The 21,912-nt window shown below is 38.7% G+C and overlaps 1 protein-coding gene across 2 annotated transcripts in view; it reads right to left on the reverse strand.

The window, feature by feature from the left end:
- Positions 1 to 400: 400 nt before the first annotated feature.
- Positions 401 to 21,912, reverse strand: part of ipo11 (importin 11) — a 166,840-nt gene continuing 145,328 nt past the window's right edge. For both annotated transcript variants that reach the window (XM_034691771.1, XM_034691773.1), the window contains exon 30: positions 401 to 2,337. In XM_034691771.1, coding sequence (XP_034547662.1) covers positions 2,173 to 2,337 — 165 coding nt within the window. In that variant the 3' untranslated portion in view covers positions 401 to 2,172. The remainder of the gene's footprint in view (positions 2,338 to 21,912) is intronic.

The raw sequence follows: 21,912 nt of genomic DNA on the forward strand, positions 1-21,912 counted from the left end.
CGTAAAACTGCGTTCACATCATTTTGGACGTGACACAAACACAACAATCACAAACAGTGGAGAGGCAATGGTGTACTTGCTGTTTGGTCTGTCTCTTTTGGTCGCAGGCTGAGCGAGAGAGGAGAAACTTTGTGTGCAGACATTGTACAGTACAGTTGTTTTTTTAAAGATGGCGGTTTTTATTCCTGTGTTGGGCGTCGCGCTCATGACTCTTCGGTGACGACATTCTCTGACCAATCAGTGGCTTGGAACCAGAGCAGAGCAGGTACAAAAAACTGGTATCTGACATGAGGTACCGCAACACAAACAGCAGATGAATTTTGAAAAAGTAACAATCACTTAATGCAGTTAGTGTTCAGCATTACATTCTTATCACAAACAGATACAGAATGATACAGACTTCTATTTTGGCCGATTACTGCATTTTATTGAAGGCTTTGGAAAAAGCAAACCAAGATTATTTCCCATCAAAACACAACCAAACTTAGGGACTCAAAAACAAAACATCTCTCTAGAGTATGTTGAGTTCTAAACTTCATAATTACCATCATCAACAGAAGTACAGAAATCCTAGCTCTACTGATCAACTACTTAAGAAATGGAGAGAGGAGTAAGAAAGGTCTTGAGTTTCAAGGATAGGTAAGGCTGAAAGCATAAGGCCGTAATTCTGACTGCTACTCATCTCTTATCACAGTGTCAAAGGAGCTAGTGTCAGGATTATCTCCCCACAGGGAGGGGGACCAACCTAATGAGAGAAAACACAAACATGAATCCAGTAAGTTCCAGAAGGATTGATAAAGACGGCAGGGCTGACCCTGAGTACTCATGTTTCTTTTTTCTACATGAGCTTCAAATGATAAAAAAAAATGATGAAAAGTTCTGCTTCTTTGTCACATGGTCCACATGACTATTTTATACTTTACTTTCTTTACTCTTTTGTTCTGCCAAACCCCTTAATAATCAATTCTTATGAGAAAAGGACTGGAAATTCATATTTTCTCTCAAATCAAATAAATCAAACTTAATTTCTACTTCTAGAATGTAGCAAATAACTGTTCAAATAAAAGAAACATCACTTTTGACTCAAAGTAACACTGGCACACAATGTCACTTCTCAACCAGCCACCTTGGTTAGAGGACAGCAAATGCTTTCAAATAAAAGTCATTGTAAATACACAACCTAACGACGGGTTACATTTTGCAGTCAGCTTTTATGTGTAATTTAGCATCGAGACATGAAATACAGCAGCAATCCTGCCGCACTGCTCCAAAGGCCTTCTTTACCACTGTGTTGAAGTCCAAAGCTGTGAGAAGATGTATCATACAGAAAACATGTGAAACAATTTTTGGTTATTAAAGTGCTCTGACACACCATCAATTAGCAGCAGTATGTATTTACATAGAAATGTGGTTCAGCACTCTCACAATAAAAATCCACCTTTTTTTTTTAAGTCAAGAAAAAAATTCCCTCAAAACCAAAATCTTAACAAAAGAAAATCACTCTCTAATCTTCTCAGTAGTTACCTCCGCTTGACCTCTGCTTATGACAAAATTAATACTCTTATTTATTGGAAGAGAAATGAACACAACGTAAAAACTAAAAAGTAAAACATCGTCATGCAGAATATCATCCATACTTTACATACATACAAAATTACATCTCTTTTTGTTTCTCTTTTAAGAATAGATTCTGTAAACACTGCTTCAGGTCCTTTAAGGTACGGACTTATCCACATTTCTGCTACAATCTGAACGTGTTGATGTAGAAAATATAGTCCGAGGCTCCAGCTCTGATATTCTCCTTTATAATCTCAGCCTTTCTCAGCTGATCTAACCATCCCTCCGTCCGTTCTACCTTAAAACCACAGAAAGAGAAGAAACTAGAAGAATTAAGTGGAAGCTCTGGTTTGGTGATGCTTTTATGTGGGTGGTAGACATTTTAAGTACCCACAAAGATCACATGTAGATAAAAAAAGATGGCGAGGAATCAGGACAAAGGGGGCATTAGCTAGGGACGGTCAACAAGGCTAGTATATATAGATAAGGCATAGCATGGGTAGAGGTTGGGGGGGTTGGATAAGGTGTCCACTTGCCTTTCCAGTACAGTTTGAAAAATGGGGGGAAAGGGGGTAGCATTTGATGTTTGTGAACGGTAGGATTTTAGGACTTCATTCAGAGGCCTTGCAGGAACTCTTGGAGCTGTCTGACGAGCTCTGTGTCCACCGTCTCCATCAGGGCCCCGAAGCCCTGGTCTCCCATGAGGGCCTGCTGTGTCTTCAGCTTCTCATAGACAAACTGCTGCAGGGAAACGCTGTGCACCGGGTCCTCCAGGGCCAACTGTCATGGGGAACAAAAGAAAATGAAAAAGTTACAGTTAGGATGCCGCCTGAGGAAGAGTCTCAAAGTCAGTTTTTGATTAGAGAGAAAACCAGTCACAAAGATATTGAATTTACAAACAGAAGATGAGCCGCTCATATTCCTTCTCACGCACTGTTGGACATTAAATACCTTCCCAAACCAAAGGAATTTACAGTTATTTGTGATTTTGCATACTAAATTCCTAACACATTCAGACTTTTTCTCAGCTGCTTGAACAAAACACTCCTCAAGCAAAATCTTTGGTTTAACAAACAAATGCTGAACATTACATGCATGCCTCATTTCTGGAAGCCTTTTCTTTTTGCAGGGAGGTTGAATATTCTCGCAGAAAGTAAAGGTTTGATTCTTCTTGGACACTGACGGCATTGTTGTAGCAAATCTGGATTTGAGGGATTTACTATTCTCTCATTCTTTCTTGCAGATTGGCTCATTCCAGCTGCTTCATCCAATAAATGGATTCAGGTCTACTTTTGGCAGAGCTGGAATGATCTTTCAAAATGTTCAGAAGGAATTTCGTTTTTGATTTGGTAGGTGATAATAGCTTGCCTGTGAGCTCTCTCTACCATGCTTCACAGCCAGGATACACTGGTCTGCTTCTCCCACAGTGAGTGCTTTATATTTCAGCTGAAGAGTTCTTCTCAGCAGACCACAAAATCTCTTACTACATGCCATCAATCTTTCAGCCACTTCTGTAAACTCTAGTCCGTGAAGTTGCAATAATAGGATGGAGGCAACATATTGTATTTTATCTGCTCATTTTACTGTCCTTGAATGAACAGTCATGAGATGCAGATTATATGCGTGTTTGTTGTCCTCCTTACAGTCTGCAGCAAGAATGCAATTCCACTATAGAAGGGTGGCATAAGATATGGATAAAAAAATAAACCTAAGCCCTTTTCATGGCGTGTGCAACATGCAAACACATAAATCAAGGCCCATACAGATATGCTTTTATTTGATAAAACTGACAGTAACATTTAAAAAAAAATAATTTAAACTAGAATTACATCATGCCACAAAAATGTGAAGGCATGTCCCTCTACCTTCTTTCAGACATGCACTATTGAACATTTTCCCACAATTTTCAGAGGCTCTGCTCTACACATATGAAGTCTTCCCTGTTGCATGAAAGAGATGGTGTCCGGGATGATGATGACAGTTTTTGCATTTACATCAATGCTGCATGCAAAGGAACAGATGTGTTGATGTCTTTGCTGTTCTGGTCTTATAAATGATTCCCCTTCTCCATATGTGTCAGGGTTTTCACCTGTGGCATGATACAAACGTCGTTACTCCCATCCACTCACTCACAGTCCATTTCCCTGAATTTTTCTGCTGCATTTTTACATCGACTCACCCTGACTTACATACATTTTTATTTACAGGGGGCTTGCAGGGAAAAGGTTTGGGTAAATTTGGAGCAAATATTTTGTCCAGGTTCAACACACAACACAGCCCATCCCAAAATTTCAAGATGCTTCGTGCATGCATGGATAGAGCTTCTCTATCTCTCTCCTTTTCTCCCTCTCTCTCTCATGACTGCAGAACTCATAAATACAGGAGAAGCAGAGCAAGGGAAGACTCTCCACAGCTCGACCCTGGAAAGCATCTGTCTCTTTGACCAAAAAAAAACACTAACAATCAAGATGTCACTGAGCTGACATAAAATGGGACAGATGTAAGGTCACAATAAGCCTTGAGTAAAAAGTGTTATCACATCAGCGTGTTTATACAATAAGGCGTGTCACAATAAGTTTATGAAACATCTTAAACCCTCCGGTAATGTTCGTTTCTTAGGGACAGCAATAATGTTCCTGGGTCAACTTGTCCCAATAAACATTTTTTAATCTCATTATTAACTCCATTACTAACCATTTAAATCAATATTTAGTGCTATAGTGTTCTTTAATGAGTTTGCATGTTCTCCCCGTGCATGCGTGGGTTCTCTCCGGGTACTCCGGCTTCCTCCCACAGTCCAAAAACATGCTTACCAGGTTAATTGGTCACTCTAAATTGCCCATAGGTGTGAGTGTGTGTGTGAATGGTTGTCTGTCTCTCTGTGTTAGCCCTGTGATAGGTTGGCGACCTGTCCAGGGTGTACCCTGCCTTCCGCCCGAAGCCAGCTGGGATAGGCTCCAGCCCCCCGTGACCCCTAACGGGATAAGCGGTCAAGATAATGGATGGATGGATGGATGGATAGTGTTCTTTATTTCTCACAGATCATGGTTTAATGAGGATAATTTACTTGTTTTCATGAAAATTCGTGTTAAAAATGTTCTTAATGTGCATTGGAAAGATCTAAATACAAATACAACAGGTTTACATGACATAGATTTTCATTTTTTTATATTTTACATTTTACTTTTTATTTTTTATGAAGTGATGTTGATAAATGAACACAAGATACCCCTTCTGTCACATGCTGCCCAGACTGTTATGCTGTATTTAGCTGGTTTGGAAGGAATATTTTGCCTAAAATGAAGGAACCTCTGAATGCCACTGTCCTTTCATCCACTGTGACATTAGGGCCTGGGTTATAGAGTAGTGGAAGTTGCTCTACCCACTTGTCCCTAACTGTTCTAAGGGCTGCCAGCTTGTCTCTTCAATCCCAGCTCCTAGAGTCAAATGCCAAAGTGTCCTTGGGCAAGCCATTTTCATTTTATATGATATCTACACTAATTAAGCCAAGCAGAAGAAGTTTCAAAGCGAAAAAGAATACTTTTTAACTTTTTTTTTTCAGACAAATCTGAAAATAGTTCAGAGAAAAAAATGAAAACTTAGCAATAGCTGTCCCAAAAAAAAACACCGTAATTTATACATCAAGTCAGCATAAGCAAAGAGAAATCCATCAACTCTTCCTGACTCTTTTAAATTTAGATCAGTAAAACGATGTCCTTGAAGAAGTAGTGACACTACAGTTGTAGCTTCAACTGCCATCCCTGGGTTTTAGATTCTCTTCTCCTCTATTTAAAAAAAAGTTAAGGAAAAGGCAACTCAGACCTGTTATCACTCCGTGCTCTGAGGTATTCTGTACAGCAAACACAAGGCTTGCATCAGAGAAAATGATTGAGTGTATGCAACCACTGCCAATTATCTACAGTACACAGAAGACAGCACTGGAAAATATGTTTCGACAAAAGAGGAAAAAAAAGACAGAGAAAGTTGGATGGCTGACTTGAGCTGACACATTTCCTTGGGCAAGCACACTGTCATTTATTTTCTGTGAAGTGAAGCAAAAGACAATCACAACAGCTCAGAAAAGTTTGAATGCCTGCTGCTGTTTGCAAATAAATCAGGCGAGTATGCACCTACAGTCACAATATTGTAAGAGCAGTACAGCGGCTTGATTTTATTTTTATGTATTTACGTTTAATAGGTAAATATATGCTTTTCTTATAGTAAATATAAAGGTGTGTTGCTATGTGTGTTTGTCTGTGTATGCACCACACGCCTGCCATTCCATTTTTGGTCTACCACTTTTGTTGCTTTGATTTCCCCACTGATTAATTATTGTTATTGTGTTACATTGCTTGACCCTCCTCCTCAAACCTTTTGAGAGCAGGTCACTTTAATGATCATTCAAAAAAACCAAACACCTCTTTTGTGAGGTATAACACTCAAACTTGTTGTCTGAGCAAACCTGTCCTCTCTTTTGACACACAGTCCCAAAAGAGCCCCACAAAGCCCGCTGACAAATGTGTGGGCCCTTGGAGAAGCTGAGTGTTGTAATGATGACTCTTGGTCTGCAGCCAATCACTGGAAAGAATACTTGTCATGCTAATTAGTTCTTTGTCATTACAGTGCAATCAAACTAGTGAAGAGTGGCTGTTGGAGAGGGGCTTAATGGAAAAGCTGTCATCAAAACTGCATAATTACCTTCAGCAGGACCTGCTGGAATGTGTGTGTGTGAGAGTGTGAGGGAAACTATTGCACAAGCAAATTCAACAAGGAGTATTCCGAGCCAAGTATCAAGGCCTTTGTAAGTATTTCCTTATTGGTGTGATGTTCTGAAATAAGTCATCTAATAGAGAAAACATGAGTAATACAAACGTTTGTATATCTGATCGTATTTCAGCTATTAGTTAAAGGGTAATTACACATTATAGGCTTTCACAAGTCTCAGTCCATTTAAAAAGGATTACATTTATAATGAATGGCTTTTAATACAAAAAGGGTTCACAGGTGGACACAGTTTTCCAAGTGAGTTTGCAGAAGCGGCGTACATTAAAAGGTTGATGCTGCAAAGGAAGCAACAGATGAAGTGACAGTTAAATTAATAGTAACAACAGCAGAGTGTAAACAGAGCGTGAGAGTATTACTCCTGAGCTTGAAGGCAGCATGTTTTAATATCCAACAACAGTGTGTTGAGATGAGGAGCAGTAAGCTGAGGACACCTGCTGTGCTGGGACGCAGCGCACAAAACAGCATGGATACTAAACCAACACCAAGAGTGGAAGCTATGAATAAGAACAATAAGCATGAACCGCTGTGATTCCAGAGGAAGACGAGAGATAAAGAGGAGAGGGAACAAAAGAAGCGCAGAGCATGCAGAGGTGAGGATGTGACTGGAAGGCAGGGAAGGAAGGTGAAAAGGTCAGTAAAGAAACAGGAACCAAGGGGAAAATAATGCAACAAAGGAAAGGTGAATTAGCAGAGGAAAGATGTTTATAGGGACCAGCATGATGATGATGATGGAGTGGAGTGGCAAAGGGAGCGGAGAGTGACTGCTGTACCTCATGTTGAGGACGGAGAAGGGAGGAAAAGAGAGGAGTAGGCAACATGAGATGAAGCTGAAGAAATGAAAAAGGACTGATGAAATGAAAGCTCTTATCTCAGACACAATCCCTGGACAACTGCTGCCCATTTCCAAAGCAAATACAGTCAAGGGTTTCTTGTTGGTATTGTAAAAACATCACTGTCAATCAAAACTGTCATAAAACTGAGGTTGTGAAAATCTCTCATTACAAAATTGTCAAATTCAGATAGTGGCCTGCAGGCCTGAAACGCCCCTTTTTAATTGTCCCCCATGAAGCTGCTTTCACATCACGATGGTGTCTACAATATGGATGGATATTGGCAAGGACCTTACGATGTATATCATGAAACATGGGTCACAATAAAATACATTTTGCAATGCTCTAGATAATTAACTAAAAATTGAAAGTGGAGCTGAGAAAACATCTTTCTGTGTAACTTAGTAAAACTATATCAACTAAAATATCCATTCAGACTAATCAAAACACAGGATTGTCATAATATCAGAATTTTGAACTCCAATATACAGTCATGGATGAAAGTATTGGCTACCATGGAAGCTTTCCAGAAAATACATCATTTCTCCCAGAAATTGTTGCAATTACAAATGTTTTTGGTATACACATGTTTTTGTATTTATGTGCATTAGAACAAGACAAAAAGAGAAGAAAAAAGCCAAAATTGACATAAGTCCTTAGACAATTATTGGCTCTTCTTTCTCTTCTCCATGCTTGGTGTGACACACACAGGCACAAACACAAAGGTTGAGTCAACTTTTATTCATTCTAATTGGCTTCAGGTGTGATTGCTATATTGCCAGAACCTGTTACCTGCCACAGGTGAGTTTAAATGAGCATCACATGCTTGAAATGAAATGATTTACCTACACAGTTTTAAAAGGGTACCAATCATTTTGTCTGGCTCGTTTTTTGAGTTTTTTGTAAAATTATGTCAATTTTGCCTTTTTTCCTTCTGTTTTTTTGTGTTGTTCCAATGCACATATGTGCAATTAACATGTGTACACCAAAAACATTTGTAATTGCAACAATTTCTGGGAGAAATGGTGAATTTTGTAGAAAAATTCAAGGGGTGCCAATACTATTGTCCATGGCTGTAAATAAAATAACAATACTGGTTTTGATACCAGCGAAACAAAAACATAAGTCTTGGGCACCCAAAATTGGGAACCACCTTTTTTATTTCATTTGAAATACTGTTACAGTTACAAAAGGCATATTGAGAGTTTTGATAGACCCATTCCTCAGTATTCAATTTCAATCATCACTCTTAATTATGGATGCTCTGAAGCAACTAGTTAAAAGTTGAATTGCCAACTAGTCCAAAGGTAATAAAATGCCCAACTTGACGTGATCACAAAGTCAATGGGTAAATTAATGCAAATTGGTTTGTTATGTGTGTCGAACACTAGCAGAGCTATAGCACCAGCAGCCTTTGTTCCTCTCTGCATTATCAATTCACAGAATTAATACATGTTGGGCCATTAGAGTCATGTTTCTTAACCACTGGACCTCATAGGTGTGCTGTTTCCTTCCCATTCATCTTGTGCTTCATTTTAGCACCATGATAGGCTGTTCTGATCATTGGAAAAGAGTCAGAGGACATTATGGGAAGTGCAGTCAAGCACTAACTTGAGTTAATGATGCAACAACCTTTTCCAGGCTTTATTTCATATCCCACGGTGCCTCATTTCTCGCTGCAAACACACACATGCACAGTACATTAGCATGTTCGTGAGAATCTGAGAACATACGCTGACTTCCGTTTGATGTAATGAGCTTCAGGGCTGTGTGGTGTACTGAAGTGTAAACTAAGGAGTGTATTGTGTGAAGGGATGCTGACAGCGCAGGGTTCAGAGGATTACACTGCAGGCAGATGTTAATTACATCTACTAATTCATGACACATCCATCCACAGCCCCTTGGCAGCTTGTCGCCCCCAGCAATGCTGACTAGACTTGCGAGCAGCTCTGAAGTGGTCAAAATTGGCTAAAAGCATCACATGGTTCCAGACTAGTGATTCTCCAAGTCTGTTTAAGCATTTGCCCATATCGAAATAACCGAGTCTGCAGACTCTGTTGAACTGACTGATGTCTAACAGTGTCCCATGAAACAGTCAACAACTAGCGCTGCAGGGGGCTAATGATTAGCTAATCAGCACCATGGGCAGGGCTAACATGATTTTCAAGCTTTGGCAAGCTCTTCCAGCTTTGTGTCAAAACAGAGGAGGCGTAATAACCACAATTGTGACTGTTAAGGACAAGAAAGCATTTATTTTTCAGAGGAATTTTTACATGATGATGAGTTTTCGTTTTGTTTATTCCAGAACAACAAGCCCGTATTATATGGAGAAAGTAATGGAGTGTAACAAGTTGACAATTCTCTCTGTTATTTTAGTTTAAGTTTGGTTGTTGTGGACAGTCAGGAGATAAAATCTATCACTGGTGGTGTTAAAGGACTCAGATCCTTTTTTTTTAACTGCCTGTCATTCTCATTACAATCATTTTAAACCAGTTTGATAATTACAACTGGCATGTGGAGTTCGGCATCACTTGAGCGAGTGGGAGATATGAGAATTAAACAACACGAGGCGCGAATGTATGCTGTGATGTGCTCTGAGTGACAGTTGCTATTATTTAAAATCCACTCAAAGTGCAATTCACCTCTTCATTCCTCCACCCACTACCTCATCACCATCTCCCTCAATTACTTATTGTGGAAATTAGCCGGGCAAACTCTTTTAGCCGGATGTCCATTTCTTTGAGTGATTGAGAATGTCTGAATTTGTCCTTCTGTGTTATTTTAGCAGGTACCACTGTAATCACAGGCTTCATGTCTGTCAGTGGATTCACTGCACATCTACTAACACATCTTATGTTAAAGATGGTCTTAGAAGTCTTCAGGTTCAATCCTACCTTTGTTTTTATGCACGGTTGTGCCCACAAATCTTAATGCAAAATATAGCATGACACCTGTAATTAGATATTTTACTGAAATCACTTCTTACAACAACTCATCACAATTACAAAGCTACATAGTGTCAGTATGTTTGCTTAAAGATTTATATTGATGTTCTGTAAATTGACTTGTTGCTCTTACATTGTGTTGATGTACAAATCAATTAATCAATAACCTAATTGAATGTCACTGTGACCTATGAAACCTGACCCTGTAACGAATGAATAACAGTTACCATGGTATCTGCACATCTATAGCTTCAGTGTTGCTCGACACAAATACTGAGTAAACAGGGAAATACCTTCTGTATCTAATGATGCGTCTTATAAAACAAGCCCCGCAGAGAGCTGATTCAAGGTTAATATGCTATTTTTTTTCCTCAAGGCTGCATAAAATTACACAGAAGTGACAGCGTGGACAAAGGAGACACCAGACAGAGTGATGAAGGAGCAGAGGAACTTATAGCGAGTTGAAAACATGTGAATATGTTGGTACCATTTCCCTGTAATACATGCAATGAAAGTATCTAAACCTGTTACCTGTTTACTGAGATACACTGACAGAAAGAAGAGTATATGAAAGATATGATTACCATATTGGTAATGCATATTATTTCGGTCACATAAGTGTTGCTTTACTTTGTACTTCTATATCCACATCCCTTTTGGGGAGTCAAATTGTTTTTTGTGCAAGCATATTTGGGAGCACAAGACCTGTTAAGATCCCTTAAAGAATTTGCATTGCTTAAACTTCCTCGCATTAGTTTTATCCTTCTTTTAACAATTTTGTATTATCGATTACTGTACAACTTCAATTACAAGCCCGGGCTTTTGTTTGTTTTAATCTATAAACTCAACCCGCCTGTATGAAACAGGTGATCGAGCTAAATGTTTACCCCGGGGATTAGTAACCATACCATGATATGTTTTTCAGAGAAAGCAAAAAAAATCTGGGGCTTTATCAGATGGACAGCAAGATAAACAGGTAATGTATACAGGCTTCTAATTGAGACCTTCCTTTATTTGACAAACATGCTGCTGTACCCTGCCTACAATAATCTAAATTGATTAGATTTAGCAAATAAAGTTTGGATATGCCCAAACGTTGAAATTCTCAGATTTGAGCCGTTGTTGGTCATAAATGAGTAAAAGAGGAAGTGTAAGCTATTAACACTGCAAAAAAAGTCAACTCTTAACAAATGTATTTGTAGTCAGAATATTTCATTCCACTTACTTTATGCCTCATTGACCTGCAAAGTCAAGTTAGAAATCTAACTTTAAAACACTTTAATCCAAATATAAGGACATAATGGATTAAAATGAGAAATAATGGCTGCCAATAAAATGTTTAAAATAAGTATTGTATATTGTTTCGAGGTATACATCAATACAATTTTGCTTGCTGCATTGGCAGCCATCTTTAGTCATTACAATCAATAAAATCTTTGAATTTTTTTTGCATGTAATATCATGAATAAGATTTATATCTGGACTTGTGTCAATGTAGCAAAGTGTTATAATATATTTTGACTCAACATTTGACAAATACACTTGGTAAGATTTGACTTTTTGCAGTGTACTGTACACCAGCATCTGCTTTTCATATCGTCATTCATTGGAAATCAGGGCAGCCATTGATCAGGCAGCTAGCAGACTTGGGTCAGTTAGAAAGTATAAAGATGAATTTACCTCTGCTTATGAACTTGATCAATTTATATCCTCCTGCTAATGCACTCATAATTCCTTGAAACTCACTTGTCCCTTTTATTAAGGAGCAACAGTATCAGTATTTCCATAATTAATCATCTTATCTTTATGCGCCTAGTTACATACAACATCAATATGTCAGAATGAAGGTGATTTAATGAAGTGAGGGTAGGTGTTATCGGCACCATTTATTTTCAAGTTAACAGTAGTCAGCTATCTGAAGCATGTTTAGTTGGGGTTCTTGAAGCTCAATGTCCACAACAGCGGAAACGATTGTGCACTTCACTGTGAGGGAGATAAATTTGGGCATGTAGTGTAGGAAGCAAATGGCAAACAGAAAGACAGGAGGAGGAGTTTAAGTTTGATGAGCAAAGAGAAGAAAGCAGAGCTCAACCCTGCAGGGAGGTGTAGCTACAACAACATAATAAGTCGAGTGAAAACAAGACAGAGAAAAAAAAACACAAGTGCTGACTGAAGGACAAAAGCAATCTGCATGAAGATAAGGATCACAGCTAGCTTGATGCTGCATAAACCAAACAGTCCTGTGCAGGGGGAGAAAAAAACCCCACAAGGCTGAGGAAGAGGAACAGGAGTGATGAGGAGAGTAAAAGAACAATGATGAGAGGAAAGTATAGAGGGAGAGTGACATGCACCCTGCTGTGGCTCACTGATAAAGAAGCACTAGTCTTCATGCCTTCATGCATGAGAGTAAAAGATAAATGAGAGGCAGGATAAAAGGAGGAGAGAGACAGAAGAGATGTAAAGGAAGAAGAGGAGGTTTGGTAGTTGCCTGGTGAGTAAATGAAGACAGAAAGAAGCAGAGGACAGTGGATAAGAGGCAGAGGGGGAAAAAAAGGCAATAATTACAATGATTACAGTGATGGGGACAAAATGTGGCAGTTAAAGTCAGTCTGCTTTATTTACGCCTGTTAAAGTAATGATCACAAAGCACTGCGGTTCAGAGATCATTTAGGACCGTATAAAGGCCCTTTTAAAAATTCCCCCAGCGAAAACTTGTTCATTTTGCTTCTTGTTTTATTCATGAGATTTGTTGACAAATAAATACATAGATGTATCCTTTAAATGCTTTTATAAAACTTCAATATTACTTAAATTTTTATTAATCCTTAATTTTAGCAGGGAGAACCCACTGAGACCAAGGTCTTTTTCCAGAGGTGTTCTGTAGCAGTACAGGACAAAAAAAAGCTGAACACAATAAGCACAGATAAAACAGATGCTAATACATTCATAAATACATCATAACATACATCTTCTTACTGTTTGTATCTCAAAAATAATTAGAGGTTAGTCCAGTATTTGGATAGGATAGCTTGAGACAGACAGGAAGTGGGGGAGGGGGTTGGTTGACGTACACCAAATCTTGGTGGGACCAGGAATTGATTCTCCAACCAGTTACAGTAGATATCAAAAGTCTACACACCCCTGTTAAAATGCCAGATTTTGTGATGTAAAAAAAGATGAGACCAAGATAAATCACGTCAGAATATATATATATATTTCTTTTTTTAGGGGGAAGAATAAAAAATAAAAATAATAAAATATTGTGGTTGTATAAGTGTACACACCGTCTGATATCTGGGGATCTGGCTGTGTTCAATCACATTCAAACTCATGACAAATAATAGTCAGTAAACACCTGTCATAATTTAAAGTGACTTTGATTAATCCCAATAAAGATCAGCTGTTCAAGGAGGATTTTCCTGATATTTCCTCAGTTGCATCTTACAGCAAAAGCCACGGTCCACAGAGAGCTTCCAAATCAGCAGAGGGATCTCATTGTTGAAAGGTATTAGTCAGGAGAAGGACAAAAATAATGTTCCAAGGCATTAGATATACCATGGACCACAGTGAAGACAGTCATCATCAAACAGAGAAAATATGGCAAAACAGTGACATTACCAAGAACTGGACATCCCTCCAAAACTGATGAAAGATGAGAAGAAAACTGGTCAGGGAGGCTTCCAAGAGGTCTACAGCAACATTAAAGGAGCTGCAGGGATGTCTTACTAGTACTGGCTGTGTACTACATGTGACAACATCTCTCGTATTCTTCATATGTTTCTGCTATGGGTAGGGTGGCAAGACGGAAGCCTTTTCTTATGAAGAAAAACATCCAAGCCCGGCAAAATGTTTCAAAAACATACATGAAGTCTCCCAAAAGCATGTGGCAAATGTTTTATGGTCTGATGAAACCAAGGTTGAACTTTTTGGTCATAATTCCAAAAGGTATGTTTGTCATAAAAACAAGACTGCACATCACATAAAGAACACCAGACCCACAGAGAAGCATGGTGGGGGCAGCATCATGCTTTGGGGCTGTTTTTCTTCAGCTGGAACCAGGGCCTTAGTCAAGGTGGAGGGAAGTATGAACAGTTACAAATACCAGTCAGTTTTAACACAAAACCTCCAGGCCCTTCGTTAGAAAGATGAAGATGAAGAGGAATTTCACCTTTCAACACGACAACAAACCAAAGCATACATCCAAATCAACAAAAGCATGGCTTCACCATAAGATTAAAGGTTTGGAATGTCCCAGCCAGAGTCTAGACCTGAAACCAGTTGAATATCTGTGGGGTGGTCTGAAGAGGGTTGGCACAGGAGATGCCCTCACTATCTGATGGATTTAGAGCTTTTTTGTAAAAAAGAATGGGCAAATATTACCAACTCAAAAGATGTGCCATGCTAATACTTATACTAAAAAATGCAGTGCTGTAATAAAATCAAAAAGTGCTTCAAAAAAATGTATTTGTTGAAGTGTGTTTGCACTTATTCAACCACATTATTATTATTTTTTATTATTTTTCCCCCCCTTAAAGATTACAAAAAAAAAATCAATTGAATTTTTCACGTTATAGATCACATTAAAAGTGGGATTATTTTGGTATACATTTTTTTTACATCACAAAACCTGGCATTTAAACAGGGGTGTGTAGACTTTTGATATCCACTGTAGATGAGGACTTTGGCACATGATTGTTGCAAATAAGTGACAAAATGCACAGTAAAACCCTCAGCCAGTTCAATGTACGTATTGCTTGTATTTTGAAAGAGTAGACACACAGTGGGAGAAAATATGGTTTTGATGTATCACTGACTGTTAGGCAGGACTCCCAGTTCAATCTACAGTGCATAACCTCAAAAAAGCTTTCAGTGTCATCATAGCTAAATGCAGAAGAAAGGTAGCATCGGTGAGTTTGATGGAAAACAATGTATTTGGTATAAAGTGGCATACAGAACTTTTGCAGCACGCCTGTCTGTCATCATATGCATCACTGATGTGCAGAAGGATGGTTTGTATTCATGTAAGCCAGTATTTATGGAAGCATATGTGAGAGTGTGGCTAATGGATATTATGCATGGGAGGGAGAGTCTTTCTATATGTGAGCATTTGTTGGCAGAGTGGCACCGGCTTGATGGAAATGGGTCTGCTGAAAAATCCACATCTGACACTAATCCTGTTACCCCGGGGTGCTCCTACAAATATCAGCAATCTAATGCAGTCCCCACATACACTGCAATGGTTTAAGGACACCTCAATGCTTACACATACAGACTTATATTTGTGTACACTCGCAGGAAAAATAGATTCATATTTGCAAGCCCAGTGGAAGGAGTATGCACCAACTAAATTTAAACAGATATAGCAAATGATCTCACTGAATGGCACTCACTAAACCAGAAAGACAGCGTTTCAGCCAAACTCTGCACTCACAAAGGTACTGTGTATTTTATTCACAAGTCCAAACTCTTCCAGAGCAACAGAAAATACATACAACTGTTTTTCACAGGCAGAGTAGTACTCCATTTGATTAGTTAACTGCTCTTAATCTGCAAATTGATGGGGTTCCCTTTTATAATTAGTTTAAATTACAATTAGCACCATTAGCCTCATGACTGAATTTCCAAGCTTTTAAATTGTCCAAGTTATAAATAAGATTAACTTTACTTAGCCTATGATCATTTAAATGAGAGGGTAATTACCGCTCATTTGGACGCAGACTTCTTTTTATGGCAAGTTTGACTCACTGTGTGACTCGGTGTGATTAAGTCTCTGTGTGTAATTCCGTTTGAAAGAAAACGTGTTGTTATTGGATGAGTAGACAGGAAGAGCAGGATATGTTAGTGTTAATGACCTATCAGATCAATGCAGTAAGAACCACTAATGACAGTCGAGACTAATCAATGGCTTCGCTTATCTAGTCAGAAAATCTATCGGAGTAATAAATGGCTGGAATTTCATCCTGCTTCTTGTGATGCAACCAACATATTAGGTTGCAAAGATAGAGCCTGAAGAGACAGTTAATTGCAGGATACCAAGCAATGTTTTACTCTGATACTGTTTCTAATGTGTTGTGCCGCTTACCAACATTTTGATGTGGTCAGAAGTATACTGAATTGTGTTTTACTGGAAACTACACCCATCAGTGAGGTTCCAGTGTGCTAAAACACTCCGGAGCTCATGTCTACATCCCCCCCAGCAAAGTGAGGTCAGCTGCTCTGCTTGGGTTAAATCCAGCATTTGGTCCTGTCCTTCAAACTGAAGAACACCGCTGTTGTTTTTTTTACCACTGAAACTTGAACACGCTCTCCAGAGTAAATTACTTCTAAAAGACGCCAACACAGCTGTCAACTTTTTCCAAAATGGCAGAAGTACTTCTGCAAAGCTGACAAATAAACCGCAATACATTCTTTGTCACCTTTTTCTGTTGTCAGATGACAGCACGAGAATAAACTTGTGAAATTAATGGCCTCTTTTGAAATACCAAAACACAACAGATGTTTGTGAGTCAGGAATAAAAGATGCAAAAAAAATAACAGGATATTTGACTGACAACACCTATAATTGAGATCGGTGATACTCCAACATAAAACAGACAATCACACAGTTGGAGGCGACAGAACAAAGACTGACTGTGTTAAAAACCAAGCGGAATAACCAACCCTTTTTCTTTTTTTCAAACCCTCAATCTTCCAACCCATTTACCTCACCTGATGGTGGTGACACAAAGCAAGAACTAGACATGTGGAAAAAAAACCCTCCTTTGTGGTATTTCAGTTTTGAAGGCAAACTTTTTGAAAAAAACTAAAAAGTGTGAATCTGAATGTTAAGTTTTTTTTATGTTTGATCCTCATTTTAAAATGTATACACATAAGTGTGGACTGGGCTTAAATGACAAGTAGGTCCTAAGCTGCACTGATCAAACAGAGCATGACGGTCAGGTGAGCCGAGAGATAAGGTCATGTACATTTGTCAGTATTTTAACATTTAGGAACAAAGAATGATCAATCATACAGGAAGAAGGACAGTTCCATTTAATATTCATCCAGACGGACACTAGTGGAATTTAAAAAGTATTAGACAGGAGAAGTCAGAGCAACAGTCACAGGGCAACAAAGAAAACAATGTAAACATTTGCCCCCAAACACAGCAACACTATCCTTTCTTTTTCTATGGCTTCATTAGCTCATGGTCTCCTGAATTAGAGGGAGGATTAGAACTTGATAGCAGTAATTTTCCTCGCCAAATGAGGCGGCACAAATTGTAATACCCTAATTAGTACTGCAGTTGAGGGCGGAAATATGAGCGCCCTTTGCAGTCTGTCATAAGTATACTACCAAACACTTGACTATAAGTGTAGGAGTGGGCACATACATTTAGCATACAAGTATTTCTTAATCATAAGGGTGGAACACAGATCAGCCTGGGGTAGACCATCCTCATAGGCTTAGTGTTGCTGTTGAGAAGGAGAAGCTAAGGAGGAAAACAGAAATTCTGAAGAGGCTGTGTTGTTTCTCAAAGGCTTAACAAGAGATTAACAAGTGGAAGAAGGTTCCATTGGCTGATTTGATCGAAAACCCTGTCTTTTCATTTATTACTATTAGGGGGTGTAACGATTCATCTACTACATTGATGTATCGATTTATATTCCTACGATCCGACTACATTGATCTGTGGTCGGCAGGTTGGCCTTCTGGACGACATATATCAATCTAACATTGTTTTAAAAGGTAATAAATCGATTGTATCGATACCAGGAAATAATGCATTGAATTTAAGCACTGCAGACTTTATATGGATGTGTTTTTTTGCACTTTTAATGATAAAGACGTTAAACGTTACTCAATTCAGGCTGCCTGTCTGTGATGTAATCGCCACGCGCCAGCAGACAACAAAACATAGCATGGCGGATGGCAGAGGAGAAGCCGGGGGGCGAGAAATTATTGAGCCACCATTGCGGTCCAGCGTGTGGAGACACTTTGACTTTTGCAAAGACAGAGATGTTCTAAATAAGTCGCTCGCTGTTTGTAGGGTATGTAAAGGTCAAGAAAAGTACCACGGCAACACCACAAATCTATCCAACCACCTGCTAAGGTGCCATGGGATTTCACACAACGCCGACCGTCCAGGCACCTCTTGCAGCGTTCCCGCTCCAGCAGCAGCACAAGGTAACATCAGCTCTGCAGAAGCCTCAGGCCTCGCCAATTTAGGACTGTCCAGTATCAAGGTATTTATTTCACACTCACACTGGTTGAATTTTTGACTAAAAAGTTACTGAATAGATTTCAAGTCACTGAATCGTTTCCGATCGTATCGTTCTGAACCAATATTGTCTTTTAATCGTATAGGCAACCATGAATCAAGATACAAATCGAATCTTTGTTAAAAAGAATCGTTACGACTCTCATAACTATGAATGTTCCAAAGCTACTAATTTGCTAGTCGATTCGATGGAAATTTAAATTCAGACTAGCCGACTAGTCTAAAGGTTGGAAAAATATCTTGCAAAATTGAGCTAAAAATATTAACCACGGCTAGACAGGGGATCAAAGAGTCTGTGGGTCAATGATGCCAACAAGTTTTATAGTGTGGCTAATGTGAGCAGAGCTAGGGCACCAGCTTTTGTTCTTCCCTGCAGGTTAACGTCCACATGCCTGTATTTGTTACTCATTGCTCCAGTCAAATTAACTAGACACAGCCTTCATACAACTTTATCTCCATTTTCTAAATCAATATACTTCCAAACCCTGCCACACTACGAGACGCCATCTGTCATCTGTGCTTGTTTACAACCAAAAAGCAGTTGCTATCAACCAGAGCTATAGCCTCGAATAGTGGTGGGTGGCTGCGCTACAGCTCAAACACAAGAAAAGATCTGCATTTCAGGCCTACAATAATAAGAGTATCAATAACTCATTACTGACTAGTAAGTCAGGTGTGGACGAGCAATGATGACAATGTTTAATCATGCCGACTAAATGCACACATCTCTATTTAAAACCCTCAAACATTTCAGTATATACAAGCAATAATGTACAGTGAGAAGGTGGTCATGTGGATACAATTCAAAGCTGAGGGGATTTGTCTCGCCTTGAGGGATTCTGATTTGCATAACCACTTTTGCCACAGTGTCAACAGGCAGAAATGAAATATCCCATAATCTCAGTAAACTATTCATTTGATATGAGGTGTGTGATCAGTTTGTCCCTGTTGTCACCTTTGCTATTAAGAATCAATCACTGTTGTTATGGGGTATTGACCAATCAGAATCAAGTATTCAACACAGCTGGGGGAAACACCACACATCAGCGTCATTGAACCAACTAAACTTGGTGGAGGAAGCATCATGATTTGTGTTTGCTCAACTATACACCACACAGTCAAAGTAACGAGGTGTCATAACTAAAGTCTGGAGTTCATTTGTCCAACTGTTGTGAACAATTACATTTCAAATTTTACAGTAATCAAAGACGAACAATATTCAAAAGCACTAGTTGCATTTAAATGGATCAAGCAAACATAGTGTCATTACTGTGGGGAAATTGCCTTTGTGCATTTGCTTAGTAGAAAGGGCTTTTGATAAGTTTAACAGTTTGGAGAATGATAGTCCAAAACCATGAAAAATAACTAATGGGCTTAAATATTCTGAAGTGTGTTTGCACATTTATGCAAATAAATCAATACGAATTAATCCATGTATTACTGTTTACCTCTGCTCCATGATGCAAAGAAACCTTCTTAATGTTAATTAATTTTCTCAGCAAATTACAAATTTGCTTCTTTATTTTTTCCTCTTAAATCCAATTAAATGGAAACAGAATGCATTTGAGCATGGCGAAGGCTTAGATGTAAAACTTGAGGGAAGATTTTGGGTGCCTGTGATAAATAGATTCCTAGCAATAATTCTGGCAGTTGGAAAACAACTCTGACATGTCGGAGCAAACTTTCCCTTGCTATATTGGACTGGGCTGAGCCATTGGCTGTCAGTTGAAGGACTCTTGCAATGGGGCTTTGAGCGACAAGCTAGGTCAAACAGTGATATATGACATCCTGTTTGAAATCTGCTGTGCCATCTGGCAGCCATTGAAAGACCCACTTCTGCATTTGGAAGACAGGACTCAGGAGTATAGGGATGCAGTGAGCAAGCTGGCAGTTTGGATTTCTTTGATGAACAGAGAAAAAGTGAGACGCTTAACCGAGGAATGATTTATGAAGTTTTTGCATTGATTATTTATTTTAAAAAGGACTAACTCCAGGTTTGTCCAGCTGTAGCTGCCACGAGAAGACAAGATTTGCAAAGCAATACGATTTGTTACACCTGAATCAACTGGTTAATTTATGGTTCCATCTGGAGTACTTAATTGTGTTATTCATTGAAGTTTATTATTAATCATTAAAGAAGAAGTTTGCCATGACATGTAGTGGGCCAAAGTTGAACTTAATCAAGTGCTCTAAAAAGGTTGTCTTATTTTTTCATTTATTATGAGTACCTTATGACAAGATCGAAAAGTTAACCATAGTGACTTCATATCAATACTTCAACAAAATCATGACCCTGTCTCCATAATAAGTGCTTCTCTAAACTAAGTTACAGGCTTGTGATCTGGTAAGAAAGTAAACAAATCACTTCTGTGGGATTCTGATGTTTCCCCTCATCCAGTTGATGTGTAAAGGTTTCTTTGCAAAGCACTAACTCTGCCTCTGCACAGCCTGTACAGTGTAAATAAGAACTGGTATTTGTACCCATTTATCATTCAAAGATGACAAAGTCTCAGAGAAAAGGGCAGTCATGTTCATTTGAGCCACAATCAATACATTTTTATGAATTATGACATACATATTTTACACTGAGACGGCCAGTGAGTGATATATTAACAAGAGGGGAAAATTTGAATTGCTTCAATATTGGTATTTGGAGAGTAATTTTATTTATTAAATATTCAATTAACCTATGACCCAATATCCAATCTTTTTTATTCATGTTCAAAAAGATTGACTGAGACATACCATATGTTAACTGATTAAAAGACAAGACAAGGAACTCCCTCCACATGACTGTTCTGCTGTTCTCTCAGAGGTATAAAATGGACATGTGACGGTTGTGTAAAAAAAAGGATAACACACATACTGTTGGCTCTCTGAGGTCCGTAAAATGTATTGCACTGAGGATTCAACAATATTGCGAACAACACTGTGAGAAAGACAGAATTTATGTTTGTCTTATTGGCTTGCTGCCAATCCCGCCAAACCCTGAGTCATAATGCAGACTGGAAAATACTTTAAACAAATAAAAGTGACTGTTTTTATGTATGAGAGTCTGAGGAGAAACAACATTAAAAAAAGATAAGGGTAAGGATATTGTTGCTGTGACTTCTTGGATTGTAATCTCAGCACAGCATATTGTGAAAGGACGTTTGTGAAACATTTTGCTCCAGTTTGCTGGGCACCTCACACTCTGTGGGCTTTCTGTTAGAAAAGCCTCTGTGGTGTGAGTGCCAGCCTTACACTTGCAGCCCAGTTCTAAAAAATATCAATGGATCAGTTATTATGCTTCACTGCTGATGGCAGGGTGGTTTGGCATAAAGCATCAAAAGAATACTGCAGAGCCAGAAAATATGTGCCAAGGCCTCTTGTACTGTACAGCAACTCCTGCTCTCTGTTAAACAAGGTTAATGCTTTATGAAAATGTTAAAAAGTTCTTTCCCAGAATGGACTCAAAAAAAAAAAACACTTAAGTATTAACCAATACCGACTACCCTTCCAATACCAATGAGGATTTGCAAAATACACTGATTTC

The sequence above is a fragment of the Notolabrus celidotus genome, chromosome 9 (assembly GCF_009762535.1).
Source record: "Notolabrus celidotus isolate fNotCel1 chromosome 9, fNotCel1.pri, whole genome shotgun sequence".
NCBI lineage: Eukaryota > Metazoa > Chordata > Actinopteri > Labriformes > Labridae > Notolabrus > Notolabrus celidotus.